The sequence below is a fragment of the Mustelus asterias genome, chromosome 20 (genome assembly GCF_964213995.1).
Source record: "Mustelus asterias chromosome 20, sMusAst1.hap1.1, whole genome shotgun sequence".
NCBI lineage: Eukaryota > Metazoa > Chordata > Chondrichthyes > Carcharhiniformes > Triakidae > Mustelus > Mustelus asterias.
The window spans coordinates 66,473,139-66,495,641 of record NC_135820.1 but is presented as its reverse complement, the minus strand read 5'-3'; the positions used below and the strand labels follow the sequence as shown (position 1 = coordinate 66,495,641).

Below are 22,503 nucleotides of genomic sequence, written 5' to 3'. Positions count from 1 at the left end.
TGTCAATCTGGGACAGTCTACGAGCCAGATTGGTCGACAGGGATACTGCCAGAACAGCAGTAGTAATTGGCTGAGTAGTACATGTCAGATACTCCAGTCCTTCCTTTCCTGCTTGCCTCACCTGAGGAGAGAAGTGTTGGTGTCAGTTACAGATTTTTGTTGTGGAGGCCGAGCACTTGGCAGGTGTTTCTTCAGAGCTAGAGCATGATAAACAAGGTGAGGCAGAACAGGAACTAGCACCTGGTGGAGGAGATGACATCCAAAACTTTTTTGATTATCTGTTTTAAGTGTCATCAAAGCTGATTTTTTTTTTGTTGCAGATTTTGCTATCAGTGATGAAGTGATGACGTTCACTGCTGACCTCAAGGAAAGCTTCCCACAATTATCTAGCAATTTCTGGACTTCTCTCTGTGTTTTAATATTCAAGGCATAATCACGAAGTTTAAAAAAAAAGCATTAGTCTTAGCATTGAATCTTGGGGACCACCACTGTCTACTATCCCCCAGTCTGAAAACAACTATTTGCTACAACTTGCTGTTTTTTGTTCTTAAGCCAATTTTTCTAGCCAAGTTAATACTGACCGTCCTATTTCACATGCATCAATTTTGCTAACCAGCATTTTATGTGGTACTTTGTTAAACATTTCCTTAAAATCCATATAGCACCACCCCTTCAACCTTCTGTTACTACATCCAATTATTCAACGATTAGTCAAGCCTTTCCATTACATCCTGCCTCTCAATTTTCATGCATTCATTATCTCTAACGTCTTCGCTTCTACCAATAGTTTGGCGGCATTATCCTTGGCAAACACCAATATAAAGTACTTGAAGGTATTCTGGCCTTGCCTGTGACATTTAAGCATATATCATTTTCTTTGTCCCAACCAGGATCCATGCTACCTCTTACTACCCATTTACTATATAGAATGCTGGTTTAAGATTTTTGGGTTTCCTTCTATGTTAATGCCATTCCATTCTCCTCTCTTTGCCAGCCGCCTTTTCCTCTTCACTTCCCCCTCACCATATTGTATAAGTAGTCAGTCACATTGCCAGCTGCAGATGGCAAAATAGGAAGAAAAAAAAAATTGATTATCCTTTTTAATTAAATTATACAGATAGTAAGGTACAAGCTGAAATATCATGGACTTAAGTATTTAAGTACAGTATGTGAGATTTTTTGGATCATAAAGGAGAAATTTTGACATTCATCAAATGTAAAATTTAGTTGTTAGGGCCAAGAGGCTGTTCGATAGTAATTACAAATTTAGTCCATAGTTAAAACCCAGTTACATCTCATTCAGCAAGCTGTGACAGCTTCAATGGGCTTTAAAGCAGGACTAATTACGTACAAGGGCAAGTCCTTGCCAGTTCAGTAATTTCTGCTTGATTGTCTTCTCGGGTAGTAGTGCATTCAGTGGGGAAGAGTAGCATCATTGACAGCATTTTTTGGATTTTAGTGTTTAATTGCACAGTGCGTACTCCAGAAGTTCCTCTTGGCCTTAGAGGTAATGATGGTGAACACTGAAAATTTTGTTGGCCTTGCCGCTGCAAAATCTGCACCATAGTCTTACTGATTTTCACTAGTGAAAATTATTCCTAAAGCCAGGATCCTAAATGATAAAGGAGTTCATCTCTTCAAATTTAATGTCTAAACGGCTTGATCAATGTAAATGTAAAATTTTATAAAATTCCATTATTGTAAACTGGCCTTGACAAAACTATCGTCTATACAGAAGTAAGTCTTGCTCTGTTCATTATCTTGAAAGACAATGTGAGCAATTGAAAATACATTTATGGATGTTTCATTAAGATTGAAAGACTAGCTCTTTTCTTCAGAATCATTCATCTGACCAATTTCTTTTCAAAGAGATACATAGTGGAAGAGTTAATTTGGCCAACCACGTCTGTCAGCTCTTTGAAAGAGATATCCAATTAGACCCACTCCTCTGCTTTTTCCTCATTGCCAGGCAAATTTTCTCCAAGCATTTATCCAGTTATCGAGGGTAGATGGAGAATGTGGAACTCAAACAGATCAGCCAGGACCCCAAATAATATTTTTTAAACATTCTTACCAACTTGGCCTGTTGCCTTCAAAGGTTTCTGTATGTGAACCCCGTGGCGCCCCTTTTCTTACACCCTTTGTAAAATTGTACTATTTAGTCTGTATTACCTCTACCCATTCTTCTTTTCAAATGTGTACTTTGATGCACAGAAAGTACATTTTTGCTATTCAATCATTTCAGTTCCAGGTCTTTCATTTGCTATATTATGGTTAAATCCAATATGACCTTGCACACCATTATGACATCAAGTTGATTCTGCTAGTTAACATGCAGTATGTAGGTGTTACGCTGTTGAATGGCAAATAGAGAGGGAATAATAGCCTGCTCAGAATGTGTTCAAAGGTTGTAACATAGCCTTCGGATTCGAAGAATGTTGTAATTCGAGTAAAGTTTTGAGTGATTTATAAAAGCCATCTATCTGAACTCTTTTTTTGTTAAGCTATAAATGATCCAATCCTACTCTTATTACTTAATATGCAACTTGTTTTGCAGCTAAGTGCTTTAAACTTCCTTGGTTGAGCTCATCAAGGGCTAGTGTGAAAGGAGTGCTACTAGGACAACCTTTATGATGTGAGTAATAAGCCATGAAATTAATATTCTAAAATATCATGCTTGATTAGGATTATAATGTCAACAAACTAGAAAAATTGTATTTAACTGGGTTATGAATTTGATGGTGTAATATTAGTGAGAGTGCGTTGTGTAGCAAAGAACCATGCTGCCAGCCAAGCCATTGTTTAGGCGTCTAACCAAACTTTCTTAAATTCTGATGTATAACGGACAAGAAGTTTCAATTTCCCTATGTATTTTGGAACATGAGTAAGCAGGTTTAATTGTATTATGGATGCTTTTGTTTGTGATTTTAAAATGAGGAATGATTTCCAGATTAGCTTAATGATCTGTATGTAAACAGACTTGAATTCAGCTAATGCCAAAGGTGTATGATTCAGCCCGGCATGTTTATAATAATCTCGTAAATGTAGTGTAGGTTTTAAAGGTTGAATACCACCTATTAAATTAGTTTGAGGGAATTTTAACTTTGTGCAATATTATAAAATGGACAATAATGAATTGACAGTTTGTTTTACATTCCATGTTTTTTGAGAACAGAAAATTAGTTTCATTAAATAGCAGAATTTGCATGCTTAAAGTTCCAATATTATAAAATGATGCAATATCAAGAACAAAGTACATTCAAGCAGTAAAAATCACAGGATCTGGAACTTTTGGAATTCTTGTGTCCAATTGGTCTGCTGAAGTTATATACTGTATTTCATGAATGGAGTTTCATTTAGGGCAATTGGACCCCCTTCCCCAAAGATTCTGTAATCTTTATTCATTAAAAAGTGGGTTGGCAGATAGAATTCAATACAGAAAAGTGTCAGGTATGTATCTGGGGAGGGTAAACAAAGCTAGGGAACACAGAATAAATGGGAGGATATTGGGAGGGGTAGAATGTCCACAAGTCCCTGAAGGTGGTAGGACAGGTGAATAAGATGGTAAATAAACCACATGGAATTGTTGGATGATGTGTAGAATGCAAAAGCAGAGATGTAATGGAACTATATAAAATGCTGATTAGGTCACAGCTGGAATTTGTGTACAGTTCTGGTCACCACATTGCAGGAAGGACATAATAACTTGGAGAAAGTACAGAGGAGATTTACAGGAATGTTGCCAACAGCAGTTCTAAGGAAAGATTGGATAGGCTGGGTTGTTTTCGTTGGAACTGAGGAGGTTGAGGGGTGGCTTAACTGAGGTCTACAAAATTATGAGCCTAGATTGAGTAGATATGGATGCCCTGTTTCTCTAGCGGAGAAGTCAGTTACAGGGGGCATGGATTTAAGGTGATTGGTAGAAGGATTAGAAGGGACATTAGGAAAAACGTCTTCAATCAGAAGGTGGTGCGTGTTTGGAACTTGCTGTCTGGTTTAGTGGTGGATGCAAAAACCCTCAACTCATTTAAAAGGTGCAGGATCTGCACCTGAAGTTCTGTAACATGCAAGGTTATGGACCGGGTACTGGAAGGTGGGGTTAGAATGGGTAGCTGTTTTTTCTTTGTTGACTGGCATAGACGCGATGGGCTGAGTGGCCTATACTGTGCTGTAACTTTTCTATGGTTATTGGGATTGCTTTTGAACTGTTGGCATTTAGTAGTTTTATGTTGAAGAACACTTGGCAAAATGTCTTTGCTGGAAGCAGTGTTATTTAAACATTTGTACAAACTATCTGTGACTGTGTTGAAGGTTTAAATTATTTATATAAATTGATTAAAGGCTAGTTTGTTTTCCATGCTTTGCCATCATTGTTACTTAACATTTTGCTTATAAGTCAGTAAAGTGCCCTCTTCAGAATCTGGACCAGGTTGACATTGTTCTTTTAAAGAAATACAATGAAGAAGCTTGTGAAATGCCCAGATTTTGATGAATTATTAACTTTTCTAGAAACAATGAATGTTGTCCATTCCCTTGCGGGGAAAACTTGAAATTTTGTGTTGAGGATGTAGTGTTCCATTTCTGTACCAGGTACAGGTGTCAGCACTTCCACACTGTCCCCAGTTTTCTCTCTCTCTCTCTCTCTCTCTCTCTCTCTCTCTCTCTCTCTCTCCCCCCCCCCCCCCCACGCCAAAGTTATTTTAATATATAGTTATCATGTTGAAATGTTCTTGTATTCTGCCCTTGGAGTGCACCCTAATCGCAATTTCCGTCAGTTGTTTCCAGCTACACAAACCTATTGTTTTAACTTTCCATAATAAGCATTCTTGTTGTCTCCTTAAAACTACTAATTTGATGTTGAATTGCAGCCAATTTTGTATTGTGCCCAGAATCATTACACTTTGTCTCATATAGCAGCCAGAAAGGAGACATTCGTGTCATTTGCCTGGCCAAGATTCAAATGCAAATTCTACAGATGGAAGAAAAATGTTGTAAACAAGGATATATATATAATGTATATCTTATTTTAGTAACTATATTTATTATATAGTTACTAAAATAAGATTCTGTTGTGAATTTTGCAAAAACAAAATGTTTGCGAAACTGTCAGTACATTTGGTAGATTTATTTTCATCTGCAGTAGCATTATTTATTACTGTGACACACATGCAGAGAGTGGGGGTTGCTGGATAGAATAAATAAACATGACCAGATTTTACAACTGTTTGTAAATTAAACAAAATTGGAATATGTTTCATTTTTGTTAGCTTTGGACTTGTTGCAGAATGTTCTGGGCATATGATAGATTTTACCAGAGCAGTAGTGTACTCCAAAAAGCTTAAACACCTTCAAAGTTTTTACTCAGAATCAAATTTAGTGAATATATTATGTGAAATTCCTAAGTTCAGTTTTTGGCGTGTCTGCTGAAGGCTGCAGAATTTGTTGATATTGTAAATTGTTAGAACTCATTGAACTTCCAGGAATAGTAGAATTACACAAGATTATTAGTCCCGATATTTAACCAAATTAACTGCTTTTACATTGGGTAACTTCTGATTATGAATGCTTCTGTGTAAGGGAGTTTATGGTGGTTTAAATCTTTTTATTTTTCATGACCATGTGCTGAAATGCATTCAAAAATTTCCAGCACCCACAATATTTGATTTGTGTTTTGGATATTGTTAAGAAGACATATCATAGAAAAGACTTTTAAGATTTTTTTATAGTCGTTTAATGTTCTGAATAATAGCACCATTGAATTTACTTCTCATCTCTTAATTCCCAGATTTCCTAAAGCTACAGTTTGTCAATTTTAAATAATCATCAATGATTGATAAAACACTACTGAAAAATTGAGAAAAGCGTAATATTCTGAAGGTTGACATTTGAAGGTTGAATTATGCTAGTTTGTTAGTTTGCATTTCTTGGTCAATATCCAGTTCACTATTTTCCAGTGTGTTTAGAAATACCTTTAACAAAAAATAAACCTAAAAATTGTGCTTTTAAAATTTAAGAAATGCTAGTTTAAAGGTCATAAAATCCCCACACAACATCATTGTTGTTGATGAATTCAGCATGCTGCCACGTTCTTGTCTTATAGGGGAACTACCAGCAATAAGATGTGATCGTCTTCAGTTGAGTTGGAACACTATTCAAGTTCAGTAAAAATATTTCAAAATTTATCAAATATCTACTTGTCCATGGTGGATTCTATTTTTTAACCAAGCCAATGAAGTTCAGTGAAGAAATTTTGTATTTCGGTTTAATCTTTTCAGATACTATTATCAAATTTGTCAAATGGTTGTTTTGTTCATCATTGTTTTAATTGTGGTAGTTGTTAGCAAGGCTAAGATTTGTTGCCCATCCAAATTGTCCCTGCAAAGATGGTGGTGAGTCACCGTTACAACTTGAGTGACCGTTTCAGAGTGCAGTTAAGAATCAACCGCATTATGCAACTCCAGATCCGCAGTGTGGGCCAAATCAGGTTAGGGCAATGGATTACCTTCCCTAAAGAACATTAGTGAACCAAGCGGGTTTTATAACAGTCAGATAGTAACATGGTCACCATTACTGATGCTAGTGCTTTATTCCAGGTTTATTTAATTAACTGAATTTAAACCCCCCAGGTACATTTGAACTCGCAACTTTGAAGATTTAGTCCAGGTCGCTAGATTACTAGTCCAGTAACATACCATTATGCCTTCATTCCCTAATCAGTTGCCCAATGAATGCTTTAATTTAGTAATATTAGAATTGTCAAGAAAAGTACAAAAAATATTACTTGTTATCTTCCCTCCTGTTGAACATTCTGGTTCCTTGCTGAGTTATTATAGACTCTCATCATCCTCGTGTACCTAATTGTGGTAACCATTATTCATACATGAGGCTTGAAAGAGAAGTCTTGCCTAATGTAATTAATTTTTATAATAATTTTAAAAAACGTCACAACCAACTATCTAAATCAGGGTTCCCCAAACTTTTCCAGCCACGGAGCTCTTTTGACCTCCGAGTACTGAAAGACGCCTGAGAAATATCTTTATTATATTGAAGAATTAAACCAGAAAAAATAGGTACAAATATGCCAAAACAAACAAGTTTCTGAGTCTTAATTTTGTTATCTTTCGTGGCAGCATCCAATCTCTCTCACTCCCACACACACCCACGCTCACCTTCATTCAACCTCGCCCTCAGACACCCGCTTTCGCTTTCGCCTACTCATTGTCTCCTTGGGTCTACCTGGTCGTGCTCTTCTCACGGGGGGGTGAGGTGATAGGAAAACACCTACAGGGCCACGGAAACCAGTTTGGGAACCTCTGATCTAAATTATTTGTTTTCAGTTGCTTAGGAATGTGTTTTTTTGAGGCAGGGAGATGGAGGGTAGTTTTATATCGGTTTAAATTATGTGAAGTAAGTGAAGCAATTTTGAGTGTTTGGACATGGTGTGGTTGGAATGTAGTTATGGGCTCAAGCCAGAAGTTGTGAAGCTTTCGATGCACCTATAACCTTTCATTAAAAGGCAAAAGAAGCAAAGGTGTGGTTTACAGTAGGTTGACGTGAATCAACATAAAATCAGGTTTACTAATGGTGACATTTATTTTCTATTATTTATTATGAAGTTGTGATTACAAAGAAACATTGAGAATATCTACCTGCATATATTATTAAAACAACTACTTAAATTTGTATAGCGCCATTAACATGGGAAAACAAGGGAATGCTAACAGACAAAGTTTGACACTGAGTTACTGGAGATATTGGGGCTGGTGACCAAAAGCTTGTATAAAACTTTCAAAAGTATGTATCTATGTGATGGTGTATTCTAGAGCTTGGGCTTTCGACCATTTTACTTCAGGGTACCTTTTTCTAATTTGTTCTATGGGATGTGGGCTTCGCTGGCTAGGCCATCGTTTGTTGCCCATCCCTAGTTGTCCTTCATAAGGTGTGGTGAGCTGCTGTCTTGAACTGCTGCAGTCCCGGATGTGTAGGTACATCTACAATGCTGTTAGGGAGAGAATTCCAGTATTTTGACCCAGTGACAGTGAAGGAACAGCCTTATATTTCCAAGTCAGAATGGTGAGTGACTCGGAGGGGAACCTCCAGACAGTGATGTTCTTGGGCATCTGCAGCACCTATCCTTCTAGATGGTAGTGATCATGAGTTTGGACGGTGCTGCTTAAGAAATCTTGGTGAGTTTTTGCAGTACGTTCTGTATATAGTACACATGGCTGCTACTGTTTTGTTGGTGGTGGAATGATTGGATATTTGTAGAAGGGATAGCAATTAAGTGGGCTGTTTTGTCCTGGATGGTGTTGAGCTTCTTGTGTTGTTGGAGCTGCACCCATCCAGGCAAATGGAGAGTATTTCATTACACTCCTGACTTGTGCCTTGTGATAATGGACAGGATTTGGGGGTCAGGAGATTAGTTAGTCACCACAGAATTCCTAGCTTTTGACCAGCTCTTGTAGCCACTGTATTTATATGGCTAGTTCAGTTAAGTTTCTGGTTAATGGTAACCCCCCAGGATGTTGATTTGATTTATTATTGTTACATGTATTAATGTACAGTGAAAAGTATTGTTTCTTGCACGCTATGCAGACAAAGCATACCGTTCATAGAAGGAAACGAGAGAGTGCAGAATGTAGTGTTACAGTCATAGCTAGGGTGTAGAGAAAGATCAATTTAGTGTGAGGTAGGCCCATTCAAAAGTCTGACAGCAGCAGGGAAGAAGCTGTTCTTGAGTCGGTTGGTATGTGACCTCAGACTTTTGTAGCTTTTTCCCGAAGGAAGAAGGTGGAAGAGAGAATTTCCAGGGTATGTAGAGTCCTTAATTATGCTGGCTGCTTTGCCGAGGCAGCAGGAAGTGTAGACAGAGACTGGTTTGCGTGATGGATTGGGCTACATTCACGACCTTTTATAGTTCCTTGCGGTCTTGGGCAGAGCAGGAGCCATAACAAGCTGTGATACAACCAGAAAGAATGCTTTCTATGGTGCATTTGTAAAAGTTGGTGAGAATCGTAGCTGACATGCCAAATTTCCTTAGTCTTCTGAAAAAGTAGAGGTGTTGGTGGGCTTTCATAACTATAGTGTCGGCATGGGGGGGACCAGGACAGGTTGTTGGCGATCTGGACACCTAAAAACTTGTTGATAATAGAGTTCGGCAATGGTAATGCCGTTGGATGTCAAGAGGCGATGGTTAGATCCTCTCTCGTTGGAAATGGTCATTGCCTGGCACTTCTGTGGCGTGAATGTTACTTCCACTTGTCAGCCCAAGCCTGGATATTCTCCAGGTCTAATTGCATTTTGACGTGGCTTCTCAGACGCTGAAGCAGTTTGTGAATGGTGCTGAACATTATGCAGTCATCTGTGAACATCCCCACTTCTGATTTTATGATGGAAGAAGGGTCATTGATAAAGCAGCTGAAGATGGTTGGGCCTAGGACACTACCCTGAGGAACTCTCGCAGTGATGTCCTGGGGCTGAAATGATTGACTTCCAACCACCACAAGCCTCTTCCTTTGTGCCAGGTATGACTCCAACCAGTGGAGAGTTTTCCCCCGATTCCCATTGATTCTAATTTTTCTCAGGGAAGACCCACTGGGTTATAAAAATCCACGGGCCCCCTGTAAAATGGTACAAGTATTTTTCTGTATATAAAAAAAAGTTGTACAATTAAATACTGCGTTTGTTTTACTTGATAAACTTGTTGCTGCTCTTGAGCGCTACATTGTGACATGGGTATCAGATCTGTGTTTGGATGACGGCTTTGACGACAGATTACAGCTGTGAGTCACCTTGTGAGTAGTGAAGCTCAGTTACCAAACATTGGCTGAATTGTAGCTCCTTCTCATTAGCCTTTCTCCAGCTCAAGAAACAGAGTAAAATGATGATGGAGTTGGAAAGGTGCAGCTTCTAATTTACCTTTTGATAAATGTTTGCTAGGCTCAGTATGTAATTGCACTCTGACTTGTCATCAATTAACTTCATAAGAAATTAAATTCTAGTTTCCTCTCAGTATTGCAGTGAGAAAAGAAATCGTAAATTTAACGATATTCAAATTGCGTAACCTTTTTAATTGACTGGTTGACTAGCAGTGGTAAGTCTTGATTTCAATTTGGTAATATATTGATTTTGTTTTTTGTTTTAGGTATTTTGTGAACGTCTAGAAAACCATAGAAAAAAAGGATCAAGAAACCAAATACATTACTGTCCAAGGAGAACAATGTACTAAAGTGCCTTCATTGGGAGGAAAAAAAGTGTTTTAATTTATTTTCGAAGGGAGAATGAATAGTGAGGAAGAGTTTTATGATGCTGTTACAGGCAAGTGTCTGACTGGCGTTTGACAGTTATATCTGTATTATGTTGGTATTTATTTCTAATGCAGTGAATGAAAAGTCAAAGCTGCCAAAAGCTGTTTTTACCTTTTTTGTTTCTGGTGATTTGACAATCACATGCCATTCCTTTTTGGAGATGTTAGCACCACTTTGTGGACAAATTTAAGAACAACTTCAGAAGATATCAGCTTGCACCTAGTCAAATATATGTTCCTGATCAGCTGGTTCACAACAGCTGAGAAATAAATCTATGCCCATTCCACCCTGAACTGCGGATACTTCATGGGCCAATATCAAGATCTCAAACTTTCAGTAATTCAATCATGTTGAAGAATCCCTGTGTCTTCACTAAAAATGTTCAGATTTATTTTCAAAGCAGTAGGTTAATTTTAACAAGTTTCCTTGAAGGTCAAGATTAATGTGAGGAAAATGTATTTCTATGATCCGTCATAGTGACATAATTTATATGGAAGAAAAGCAAATAGCTTAGACAATTACCTGGCTTTTTTGCATGGATTTCCTTTAGTTCGTTATGATTTATCCTACAGGATTAATTAATGATCTCAGAGTGAAGGCAGCCCTAGGTAACAGCAACCTCAATGTGGTTGAATTTTACATCCAGTTTCAAAAGGAAAAGAGTGAGTCTAATACTAATATTTTAAACTTGAATTAAGGGCAACAGTTTGGACATGAAAGCTGAGCTAGTGGAAGTGAACTGGGACACTAGGCTAGGGCACACATCAATAGAGAAGCAGTGGCAGACATTTTATGGAGATATTTCAGAATACTCGATAAGCACATTCTTACTATAAAGAAAAATTCTAAGGGGAGGACCCACCATACATGGTTAACTCAAGAAGTTAAGGAAAGCATTAAACTTGAGGAAAAGGCATACAACTATGTAAAAGTAAGTGACAGGTCAGATTATAAAGAACTGCAAAGGATGACTGAAAGGTTAATGAGGAGAAATGAATTAGAGATATATTAGAATCCAACTGGGAACATAAAATCGGATAGCAAGAGTTTCTGCAGGTAGTTAATAGTAAATAATAAGGAAATGGCAGGTGAAATGAATAAGTCTTTTGCTTCTGTTTTCATTGTAGAAGATAGAAAAATATTCCAGAAATAGCTATAAATCAGGAGGTGGAAGGGAGAGAGGAACAGTGATTATAATCACTAGGGAAGTGCTGCTGAGCAAACTGATGGAGCTATGGGCTGATTGGTCTCCAGGTCCTGACGGACATTGTCCATACAAGAGCTGGCGAATGAGGCGTTGGTGTTAATTTTCCGAGACTTGCTATATTCTGGAAAGATCTAATGGACTGGAATGTAACAAATATAAAATCCCTCTATTTATAAACAGATCCCTCATTTTTATGCAGGAAACTAGGCCAGTTGGCTTGACATCTCCTGTGGGGAAGGTATTAGGAACCATCAGTAAGGAGATTACAGGTGGAGATTATAGTGAGATAAATTCAAGGTAATTGGGAAGAGTAAGCATGGTTTTGTGAAAGGGGAATCGTGTTTAGACAATTTATTGGAGCCCTTTGAAGGGGTAATATGTACTGTGTTTAAAGGGATCCTGTAGACATACGATACTTTGATTTCCAGAAGGCATCTGATAAAGTGCCACATTAAAGATTATTGTGTAAAATAAAAGCTCCTGGTGTAGAGGGTAACAAATTAGCATGGATGGATGACGGCTTGGTGGCAGATTACAGAGTATGTGTAATTAGATCTTTATTTGATTGGCAGGATGGAATAATGAATGGAGTCCACGGGGGCCTGTGCTTGGGCCTCAACATCTTACAATTTATATCAATGACTTAGATGAAGAGAGTGGAGGCATGCTAGCTAAATTTGTAGATGACACTAAGATAGGAAAGTATGTTGTGAAGAGGACAAAAGGAGGTTGTAGATGGATAGGTTGTGATTGAGCACAAATCTGGCAGATGGAATAAGCTGTGGGAAAATGTGAAGTTGTTTACTTTGGCAGGAAGAATAAAAAAGCAGAATTTTACTTAAATGGAAAATGGCTGCAGAATTCCAAGGTGCAGAGGGATCTAGGTGTTCTTGTGCACGAGTCACAAAAAGTTAGACTGTCTACAGCAAGTAATTAAGAAGGCTAATGGAATACTAACCTTTAGTATGAGAGGAATCGAACATGAAAGTGAGGATGTGTTGCTTAAGTTATTTGATTTATTATTGTCACGTGTATACAGTGAAAAGTATTCTTTCTTGTGCAATGTACAGACAAAGCATACCATACATGGAGAAGGAAACGAGAGAGTGCAGAATGTAGTGTTACAGTCATAGTTAGGGTGTAGAAAAAGATCAACTTAATACGAGGTAGGTCCATTCAAAAGTCTGACGGCAGCAGGGAAGAAGCTGTTCTTGAGTCGGTTGGTACGTGTCCTCAGACTTTTGTATCTTTTTCCTGATGGAAAAAGGTGGAAAACAGTATGTTCGGGGTGAGTGGGCATTGGCGAGACCACATCTTGAATACTATGTGCAGTTTTGGTCTCATTATTTAAAGAAGGATGTAAATATATTGGAGGCTGTTATGAGGAGGTTTACCAGATTGATACCTGGACTGAACAAGTTGTCTTCTAAGGAAAAGTTGGATAGACTGGGCTTGATTCCACTGTAGTTTAGAAGAGTGATAACAAAGAACAGTACAGTACAGGCACAGGCCCTTCAGCCCTCCAAGCCTGCACTGATCGCATTGTCCTATCTAAACCAACCACTTGTATCTCTCTTCCCTGTCTGTTCATGTGTCTATCCAGATAAGTCTTAAATGTCGCTAACCTATCTACCTCAGCCACCTCACTTGGCAGTGCATTCCAGGCTCCCACCACCCTCTGTGTAAAACTTGTGCCCCCTTGTATTTGTCATTTCTGCCCTGGAAATAAGCTTCCAACTGTTCACCCTATCCAAACCCCTCATAATTTTATAAACTTCTATCAGGTTGCCCCTCAGCCTTTGTCTTTCCAGGGAGGACAGTCCCAGTTTATTCAATCTCTCCTTGTAGCTAATACTCTCCATACCAGGCAACATCCTGGTAAACGTTTTTTGTACTCTCTCCAGAGCCTCCATGTCCTTCTGGTAGTGTGACCAGAATTGGACACCGTATTCCAAATGTGGCCTAACCAACGTTTTATATAACTAACATAATTTGCCAACTTTTGTACTCGATGCCCCATCTGATGAAGGCAAGTATGCCATAGGCTTTCTTCACCACCTTTTCCACCTGTGTTGCCACTCTTGAAGATCTGTGGACCTGTACTCCCAGATCTCTGTGTGTCTTATGCTCCTGATGGTTCTGCCATTTATTTTTTAGCTCCCACCTGAAATGGATCCACCAAAATGCATCGCCTCACATTTGCCCAGATTAAATTCCATCTGCTATTTCTCTGCCAAAATTTCCAGTCTACCTATATCCTGCTGTATTTTGTGACAATCTTCATCATTATCTGCAACTCTGCCAATCTTAGTATCATCCGCAAACTTGCTAATCAGACCAGCTATGTTTTCTCCAAAGTCATTTATATATATTACGAACAGCAGAGGACCCAGCACTGATTCCTGTGAAATACCACTAATTATAGACTTCCATTCAGAAAAAACACCCTTCCACCACTACCCTCTGTCTTCTATGGCCATGCCAGTTCTGAATCCATCTAGCTAGTTCACCCCTGATCCCGTTAGAGTTAATCTTTGCACCAGCCTGCCGTGAGGGACCTTGTCAAACACCTTACTAAAGTCCATGTAGACAACATCCACAGCCCTTCCCTCGTCAATCATTTTTGTCACTTCCTCAAAAAACTCAATTAAATTAGTGAGACATGACCTCCCTCATACAAAACTATGCTGTCCGTCCCTAACAAGACCATTCCGTTCCAAATGTGTATAGATTCTATCTCTAAGAATCTCTAAGTGATTGTATACTTAATTGAAGTATACCAGATCCTGAAGGGTCTTGATAGGGTGAACATGGTGAAACAGTGTTTGCTCTTTTGGGTGAATGCAGAACTTGGATGCACTATTTAAAATCAGGGGTTACCTTTTTAGAACAAAGATGAGAAATATTTTCTGAGGGTCGTGCGACTTCCGAACTCTGTCTCAAGGTGGTGGAGACAGAGGTCATGAATGTTTTTAAGGTGGAGGTAGATTGATTCTGATTAGGCAAGGGAATTAAAGGTTATCGGGAGTAGTTGGGAATGGAGAACTTGAAGCACATAGATCTTATCAAATGGAAGAGAGGTTTGAGGGGCTGAATGGCCTACTTCTGCTCCTATTTCATATGTTTGTATGTACACATTTAATAATTTTCTTCTAGCGCACACTTGTTTTTGGATTTTACAGTCATGAAATCTTTTTGCAAAGTTTTTTTTGCTGTATGAACAACTTCCTCTGTCAAAAAGAAACTAGTTTGCAATCCTTACTGATGCAAAATTTGTAGAAAAAAAGGGCAAAAATTCATTTTTTCTTCTATCCTGATGTAGGTAAAGGATGAAGAACTGTCAGTTGTGTTTTTGTATTCATTTGATGACATCTAGCTTATAAAGTAAAACACAACATTAATTATCTATGTTATTACTTAATATAGGGTTTGAATCGGATGATTCTGAAACTAGAATGGGTCCAATGGTGTCGGGTGATTCATTGAGTTTTTCCAGTAAAAATGGAAGCAGTACATCCAAACAGAATGTTCACAACCGGGAACCGACCCAAGAAAATGGAATCAAAAAACATAGGTGAGTTTGGTTGATGGTATGTCAAGTTTTGTATAGTGTAGGGCCTAGGTGAATACTGCACTTTCAGAATGTGAAATGATGTAGGAGCAGGATAGTTTGGCTGAATAGCTTTTTTTCTTATTCCTGTAGTATAGTATTTCCTTCTGGCCAAACTTTATCAACTGCTTTTATTTGTGAATTCTGTAATGAAGAAAAAGATATTGCTGTCTGTTATCCTGAGTGTAAGATGTTTGGACCCTTTTGAGTCCTGAAATTTTGCATCAGTCCACATTTACTTTTTTTCTTACAGAACTGCTTTACCAGCTCCAATGTTTAGTAGAAATCAATTAAGTCTGTGGAGCATTTTAAAAAAGTGCATTGGATTGGTGAGTGCATATTTCTTAACTGATTTAAATTGACTTTAGAGACTTGATGAATGTTGTAATGTCAGTGATCTTCCTAACTTTAAAATTATTCTTGATTGCTATTGATGTAAGTATGGGTGTTGCAGTTGAAGGAACCAATTATACATTTTAACAATCCGTCAATGTTTGGTCACACCGTCCATCTCCAATACCTTCACTGTCTTGTTGAGTGGGACTATCTTTGCTTGGTTCTGCTGAACCATCTTCAACAATGGCTTCTCTATAATTTCATACCATTACCTCATGAAACCTCCTTGAATTTGTCATTGGCTGCTCTTCTCTTCCTCATCTACTCGCAACCCCTTGGTGCCTTCATCCAAAGACATGGGTCAGATTTCACATGGAAGTGGGTAATGCCAGTGTACAACAATCTTCCATCTCTTTCAAATCTTCCAATGCCTACATATCACCATTTGTCAAGCATCCAGTACATGCCATGCTTTCCTTCTATTAAACATTGGAAGAACCAGAGACATATCCACCATGACAAACTTCACACCTCTCTAACACTTCTGAGGCTCACACTGACTAATGTTTCTAATATGTTTTGTCTATTCCAGTCCTTGACTATTCCAACACTTCTGACTGGCCTTCCATCTTTCACCCCCTAATAAAGTCAGCTCATCTTGTTGCCCACATTCTGAGCTGTTGGTCCGCTTGACCAGCACCGTAGTGCTCAATTACCTACATCTGCTTTCAAGCTTACAACTTAACTTAGCTTCGTGTTCACCTCTTGTATTTGCAACCTGTCTCAGCCTTACAGCCTCCTGAAAACTCTGCTCCTGGGCATGCCCTTCACTCCCTTAACCTCATGGTCACAATAGCTGTGTACTTGCTAAACTCAAACTCTGTCCCTAAATCTCTCCACTTCTGTGTCCTGTTTTAAGACCATTCTTAAAGCCAACCCCTTTGACCAATGTTTTGCTGCTACTTTAGTTCAGTGTCAATTTTGTTTGTTTGCATTCCAGTGCAATGTCTTGGGATGTTTTCCTACATTAAAAATGCAATATAACTTCAAATTGTTGCCATTTAGAAATAAGGATAGAAGGACTTTCCCGCAGACTTTGGGAGCACAATGTCCTAATTGAACTAGCAAGACTGGTACAGCGTTATTCCTGAGGTGGCATCCTAATCTGTTGTCCCCGAGCTTGTGATCCTATTAAAGATGGTGGACTGAGTCCCCAATGCTGCTGGCTCTATCAGAGTTGACAGCTGTAGAGGTTTGGCATCCCCGCCAGGAGAGGTGTATGCTGCTGAGGCAGGTAGGAGACTTGGCGGCACCTCAGAGGTTAAAATTAAGCATATTAATCTGAGCGAGGGTAGCCAATCTGCTGCTTGATTTGGAGTGGAAATCCCGCAGGTTAGCTTGACGGAGTCGCCTATCCTGCCCACTAACCCCTTTTAGGAAGAAGGAATCTCCAGTTTTGAATGTCACCACCCTCTTGGCCCTAGACTGCCGCAGGGAGGGCACCTCCATTAAGCTGGTGGCCTTGGCACATGGTGGGGTCAGTTACCCAAGCAGCAAATTCACCCTTTAATGAGGCCTTAATTATGTAAATTGACTACCTGGCTGACCCTGGGAATGTTCCCTGGCAGCTGGAATGTGTCAGAGAGCTATCCCAATACTACTCCCTGCTACTTTCTCAGTCCTTTCCACTCCAAGCACTCTGGCTGCAAGGGTGGGAAAATTTGACGCATTGTGTCTAATTTTAAAATTGTCAATTAACAATGCCTTCATGTTTTGTCTTTTAGGAGTTGTCAAAAATTACTATGCCCATTTTATTCAATGAACCTTTGAGCTTTCTGCAACGAATTACAGAATACATGGAACACACGTACCTCATTCACAAGGCTTCTATGCTTTCTGATTCGATAGAGAGATTGCAGGTGAGAATGCTTGAGATAGGTCCAGCTGAAAATATCTTCCAAGCTTCAGGTTTATTGAGCTTTGCCTTTTGTAGTGGTCATGGTTGAAGATAGAAATAATGATGTATTAAGTGTGTAATTCGGTGATGAAGGCAATGACTTGATTCGATTATTATTGTCCCATGTATTGGGATAGAGTGAAAAGTATTGTTTCTTGAACGCCACACAGACAAAACATACCATTTATACAGTACATGGGGGGGAAAAGGAAAGGCGAGAGTGCAGAATATAGTGTTACAGTCATAGCTAAGGCGTAGAGAAAAATCAAATTAATATATGGTAGGCCCATTCAAAAATCTGATGGGCAGCAGGGAAGAAGCTGTTCTTGATTCAGTTGGTACATGACCATAGACTTTTGTACCTTTTTCCCGAGGAAGAAGTGGAAGAGAGCATGTTCGGGGTGCATGGGGTCCTTGATTATACTTTTCCAAGGCAGCAGGAAGTGTAGACTTAGTCTATGGATGGGAGGCTGGTTTGTGTGATGGACTGGGCTCTGTTCACAACCCTTTGTAGTTTCTTGCGGTCTTGGTCAGAGCAAGAGCTAGACAAAGCTGTGATACATCCGGAAAGGATGCTTTTTATGGTGCACCTGTATAAATTGGTGAGAGTCCAAATCAATATCGATTAAATATATCTATTAAATAGATATAAAATGCAGGGAAATTGTTCTTGCTGATTTAACAGACCCCCATAGCAACCAAAGATTGGTTGCATTTGGAAAACTTACAATCTTAACTCTTCAATTCATTAAATGAGTTGTTTGGAATTTTCGTAAGCGCTACTTTAAATTTCAAAGCCTTCCTGTCTTTATCTCTCTTTGTTCCTGCCACAGACTGTCGCTGCGTTTGCAGTTTCGGCTGTAGCGTCACAGTGGGAAAGGACTGGAAAGCCGTTCAACCCACTACTTGGTGAAACCTATGAACTTAGAAGGTGAGATACAAGTTGCAAGATTTCACATGAATAACCTCTGCTAGCACTGGTTAAATTGGTTTCTTTGAGAGATGTATAATTGGTACAGTTATGGAACTGCTACCAATGTAGTAAATTTATAGCTCCAGGACGCAATTAGAAGAAACTGTTTTAATAAGAGTTGACTCATTCAGTACCCTTTTGAAATAATGTCAGAAATGCCATGAGTAAATATATTCAGGGATGGGTGGGGCTTAACATTATTGGTTTCTACCATCAGGATTGACATTTGCTGAACTCACTGATCTCATTTGTAATTTTTGAGATTTAATATTAATGGAATATACTCCTGAGCATGTTTTACTGTAACTTTCTTTCTCCCCAACTCATTTGATCTTGCTTGGAAGAGCACATTGTGGCAATGCTGCAGTTGATTCGGGAATGAGGAAGTATGTAGGTATTGCCTGACTCCTGCTGGAAATTTCTGGTTTTGTAGAAAAGATTTAAACTTTGATGAGATTGGAATTTTATCTGAGTGCTGATCCAATCATTTTTATTTTTGAATTACTCTAAACTAGCAATTTGCTGCAAGAGTGACAGCACCTGACAAGTAACTGATTCAAGTTGAAGGGATTTTTGGATGTCTTAAGTCAGTTCATGCAGTTTTAGTTTAACTACATAGCCACAAATAGAAACAACTAACTTGAACAATCTACAAAAAATCTGGTGACTTAGGTCCTCTTTGCTATTATGGTTATGCTCAATTTAAACCATTTGGAAAACTTCCAGAATTTGACTTTTTTTTTCTAGTGAAAACACAATGTTTTAGGCTTAACGGTTTTATTTTCTTTTGACAGGGATGATCTGGGATTTAGGCTTATATCTGAACAGGTTAGCCATCACCCACCAATCAGTGCATTTTATTCAGAAGGCATTAATAAGGATTTTGTTTTCCATGGTTCTATCTATCCCAAGCTTAAATTTTGGGGAAAGAGTGTAGAAGCAGAACCACGAGGAACGATCACACTAGAACTTAATAAGTAAGTATGTTTACATTTTTGAGAATGGAAAGCTTTGTTTACTCTTCACCCCAATCCTAATTTTGAATAATTGAATAAAATGGGGGTGATTCTCCCAGTCCGCTGCGCTGCTTTTGTAGCCCAGCGGGCTGGGGACTCTAGCATAGGCTGTTTTGCGGGCTCCCCGCTGGGCGCTACAGCCTCCCTGTATCTCCCAGTACCAGATTTCTGGCGCTGTCAACTCATAACATATGCAGACTCTAATTTGAATGCCATTGTAATTTGAAATCTGTGAGCCCACTAGCCTTACCACCCCACCCCCTCCCCGCCGCCAGGAGTGGTTCACTCCAGGGTTTAGTATAGCTCCCCACTTGCGGGGAGCTGGCGGCCCAACCTTGCTGGAGTGAAAGGGGGGCCAATCGAGGCCCCTCAGAGGCCTGGGCCCCCTGGCACTGCCCAAGGGGCAGAATGGCAATGCACCTTGGCACAACCCAGGCAAGGTGGTCGAGTATGCCCGGACATGTTCGGGGGTCCAGCGATCGGGCAGGTGTGGGGGCTAGCACGGCCTGCAATGCGGGTGTCACAGGGCTGGCCAGCGATCAGGAGGCCGGCAGACAGGGGCCACTGTGCGCCAATCTTGGTGCTGACAGATCAGTGCATGCGCAGTGGCCCGCTCAGCGCTATGTTGCCGGCCTCTTCAGTGGGAATAGTCCCCGCTCTCTGGTTTCTGGAGTGATTCATGTTAGTGCACTCTGCAGTGCACAAGGTGTGGGATATTCATTTTGAAACTCCCCCTGAAAAAAACCAGCGGGATTTACTCCAGTTTTTAGGCAAATCCAACACAGTCTGATGGCAGCAAGGAAGAAGCTGTTTTTGAGTAGGTTGGTACGTGATCTCAGACTTTTGTATCTTTTTCCCGACGGAAGAAGGTGGAAGAGAGAATGTCCAGGGTGCGTGAGGTCCTTAATTATACTGGCTGCTTTGCTGAGGCAGCGGAAAGTGTAGACAGAGTCAATGGATGGGAGGCTAGTTTGTGTGATGGTTTGGACTACATTCATGACCTTTTGTAGTTTCTTTGTCTTGGGCAGAGCAGGAGCCATACCAAGCTGTGATACAACCAGAAAGAATGCTTTCGATGGTGCATCTGTAAACGTTGGTGAGAATCGTAGCTGACATGCCAAATTTCCTTAGTCTTCTGAGAAAGTAGAGGTGTTGGTGGGCTTTCTTAACTATAGTGTCGGCATGGGGGGGACCAGGACAGGTTGTTGGCGATCTGGACACCTAAAAACGTGAAGCTCTCGACCCTTTCTACTTCGTCCCCATTGATGTAGACGGGCATGTTCTCCTCTGCGCTTCCTGAAGTCGATGACAATCTCCTTCGTTCTGTTGACATTGAGGGAGGGATTATTGCAGCACTAGTTCACCAGATTCTCTATCTCATTCCTGTACTGTCTTGTCGTTGGTTGAGATCTGACCCACTACAGTGATGTCGTCAGCAAACTTAAAATCGAGTTGGAGGGGAATTTCACCACACAGTCATAGGTGTGCAAGCAGTATAGTAGGGGGCTGAGAACACAGCCTTGTGGGGCACCGGTGTTGAGGATGATTGTGGAGGAGGTGTTGTTGTCTAACCTTACTGATTGTGGTCTGTGGGTTAGGATGTTCAGGATCCAGTCACAGAGGGAGGGGCCAAGGCCCAGACCATGGAGTTTGGAGATGAGTTTTGTAGGGTTAATGGTGTTGAAGGCTGAGCTGTAGTCAATAAAAAGAAGTCTGACATAGGTGTCTTTGTTATCTAGGTGTTCCAGGGTTGAGTGCAGGGCTAGTCTCTCTGGGTGAAGAAATTTCTCCTCCCATCAGTCCTAAAAGGTTTAATCCTTGTCCTCAAACTATGGCCCATAGTTCTGGACTCCTCCATCATTTGGAACATTCTTTCTGAATCTACTCTGTCTAACCCTGTTAGAATTTTATAGTTTCTATGAGATACCGTCTCTCAATCTTCTAAACTCTAATGAATATAAGCCTAACCGACTTAATCTCTCTCAGGACAGTCCTCCCATCCCTGGAATCAGTACTCCAGGTGTGGCCTCACCAACGCCCTATACAAATTGCAGTAAAACATCCCTATTCCTATACCCAAATCCTCTCGCTATGAAGGCCAACATACCATTTGCCTTCTTTACTGCCTGCTGAGAATTCTAAATGAGCATACTGCTATAGACACTTTTGCTAAAATCACCCTATTAAGTCATTTACTGTGAAGAGGTTAAAATTGTAACTTGCATTTGGAAAAATTACCTTTCTGAAATTTTGAGAGGCTATTTTATATCATACTTACATATAGTTTCGAAAAGACCACAGGCCCATCTAGACTATCTTCAAAACCTCCCATCAGATTCCTTACTAGGATGGTTGATTTATTTGTTTTTTCAACAGAAATTCATCCAGTCCTGGACTGAGTGCTCTTAGCTTACAAATCAGTCTAGTAAACCTTTCAATTTTTCTGTTTTTCATGTATTTGATACTATTTAGGCTGAGTGGCCTACTCCTGCCCCTAATTCATTTGTTTGTATGTTACTGCTTAGAAACGGGTCATTCAGCATTGGTGGTCATGCTCCACGTTGCCTCCTTTCGCTCTTTTAATACCATCAACATATTCTTAATTTTCTTTCTTCCTTTTTATGTTTATCTAGCTTCCCCTTAAATGCATTTTTGCTATTGTACAATCTAACCACTGAGTTAAAAGAAAAAAGTTATCTTGAATTTATTAGTGAGTATTTATGGCACCTGTTTGTGGTTGGCCAGCTGATGGAAGCTTTTTATATCTACCATAATCAAACACTTTCATAATTTTAAAAGCCTCTTTGCGGCCACTCCTGCCTTCCCTTTTCTAGAAAATAGAGTGCCAGCCTGTTCAATCTTTCCTCGGAAGATGGCATTGCTGGGAATGAGGTGGGACAGTTTGTCTAAAAGTGTGAGGCGAACACATGGGTAAGAGTGATTAATAATGGGGAAGAACAAGAAACAATCTAAAGTAGAAATTCTAAATTGGAAGAAGGGTAACTTCAATGGGACGAGGAAGTATCTAACCATAGTGAAATGGAACAAAAAAAAGGGCAGGAAAATCTGTAATGGAATCTTTAAGGTTTTGGGTACT

The 22,503-nt window shown here is 39.7% G+C and overlaps 1 protein-coding gene across 9 annotated transcripts in view; it reads left to right on the top strand.

The window, feature by feature from the left end:
• Window positions 1-22,503, top strand: part of osbpl2b (oxysterol binding protein-like 2b) — a 74,126-nt gene that overhangs the window by 37,550 nt on the left and 14,073 nt on the right. For 3 of the 9 annotated variants that reach the window (XM_078236724.1, XM_078236722.1, XM_078236728.1), the window contains exons 2-8: window positions 2,558-2,635; window positions 10,145-10,317; window positions 14,941-15,088; window positions 15,378-15,453; window positions 17,245-17,379; window positions 18,251-18,348; window positions 19,185-19,367. In XM_078236724.1, coding sequence (XP_078092850.1) covers window positions 10,281-10,317; window positions 14,941-15,088; window positions 15,378-15,453; window positions 17,245-17,379; window positions 18,251-18,348; window positions 19,185-19,367 — 677 coding nt within the window. In that variant the 5' untranslated portion in view covers window positions 2,558-2,635; window positions 10,145-10,280. Of the gene's footprint in view, window positions 1-2,557; window positions 2,636-9,317; window positions 9,525-10,144; window positions 10,318-10,884; window positions 10,970-14,940; window positions 15,089-15,377; window positions 15,454-17,244; window positions 17,380-18,250; window positions 18,349-19,184; window positions 19,368-22,503 lie in introns of those variants that run through there. The other 6 variants (XM_078236729.1, XM_078236725.1, XM_078236730.1 and 3 more) reach the window with 4 other exon arrangements.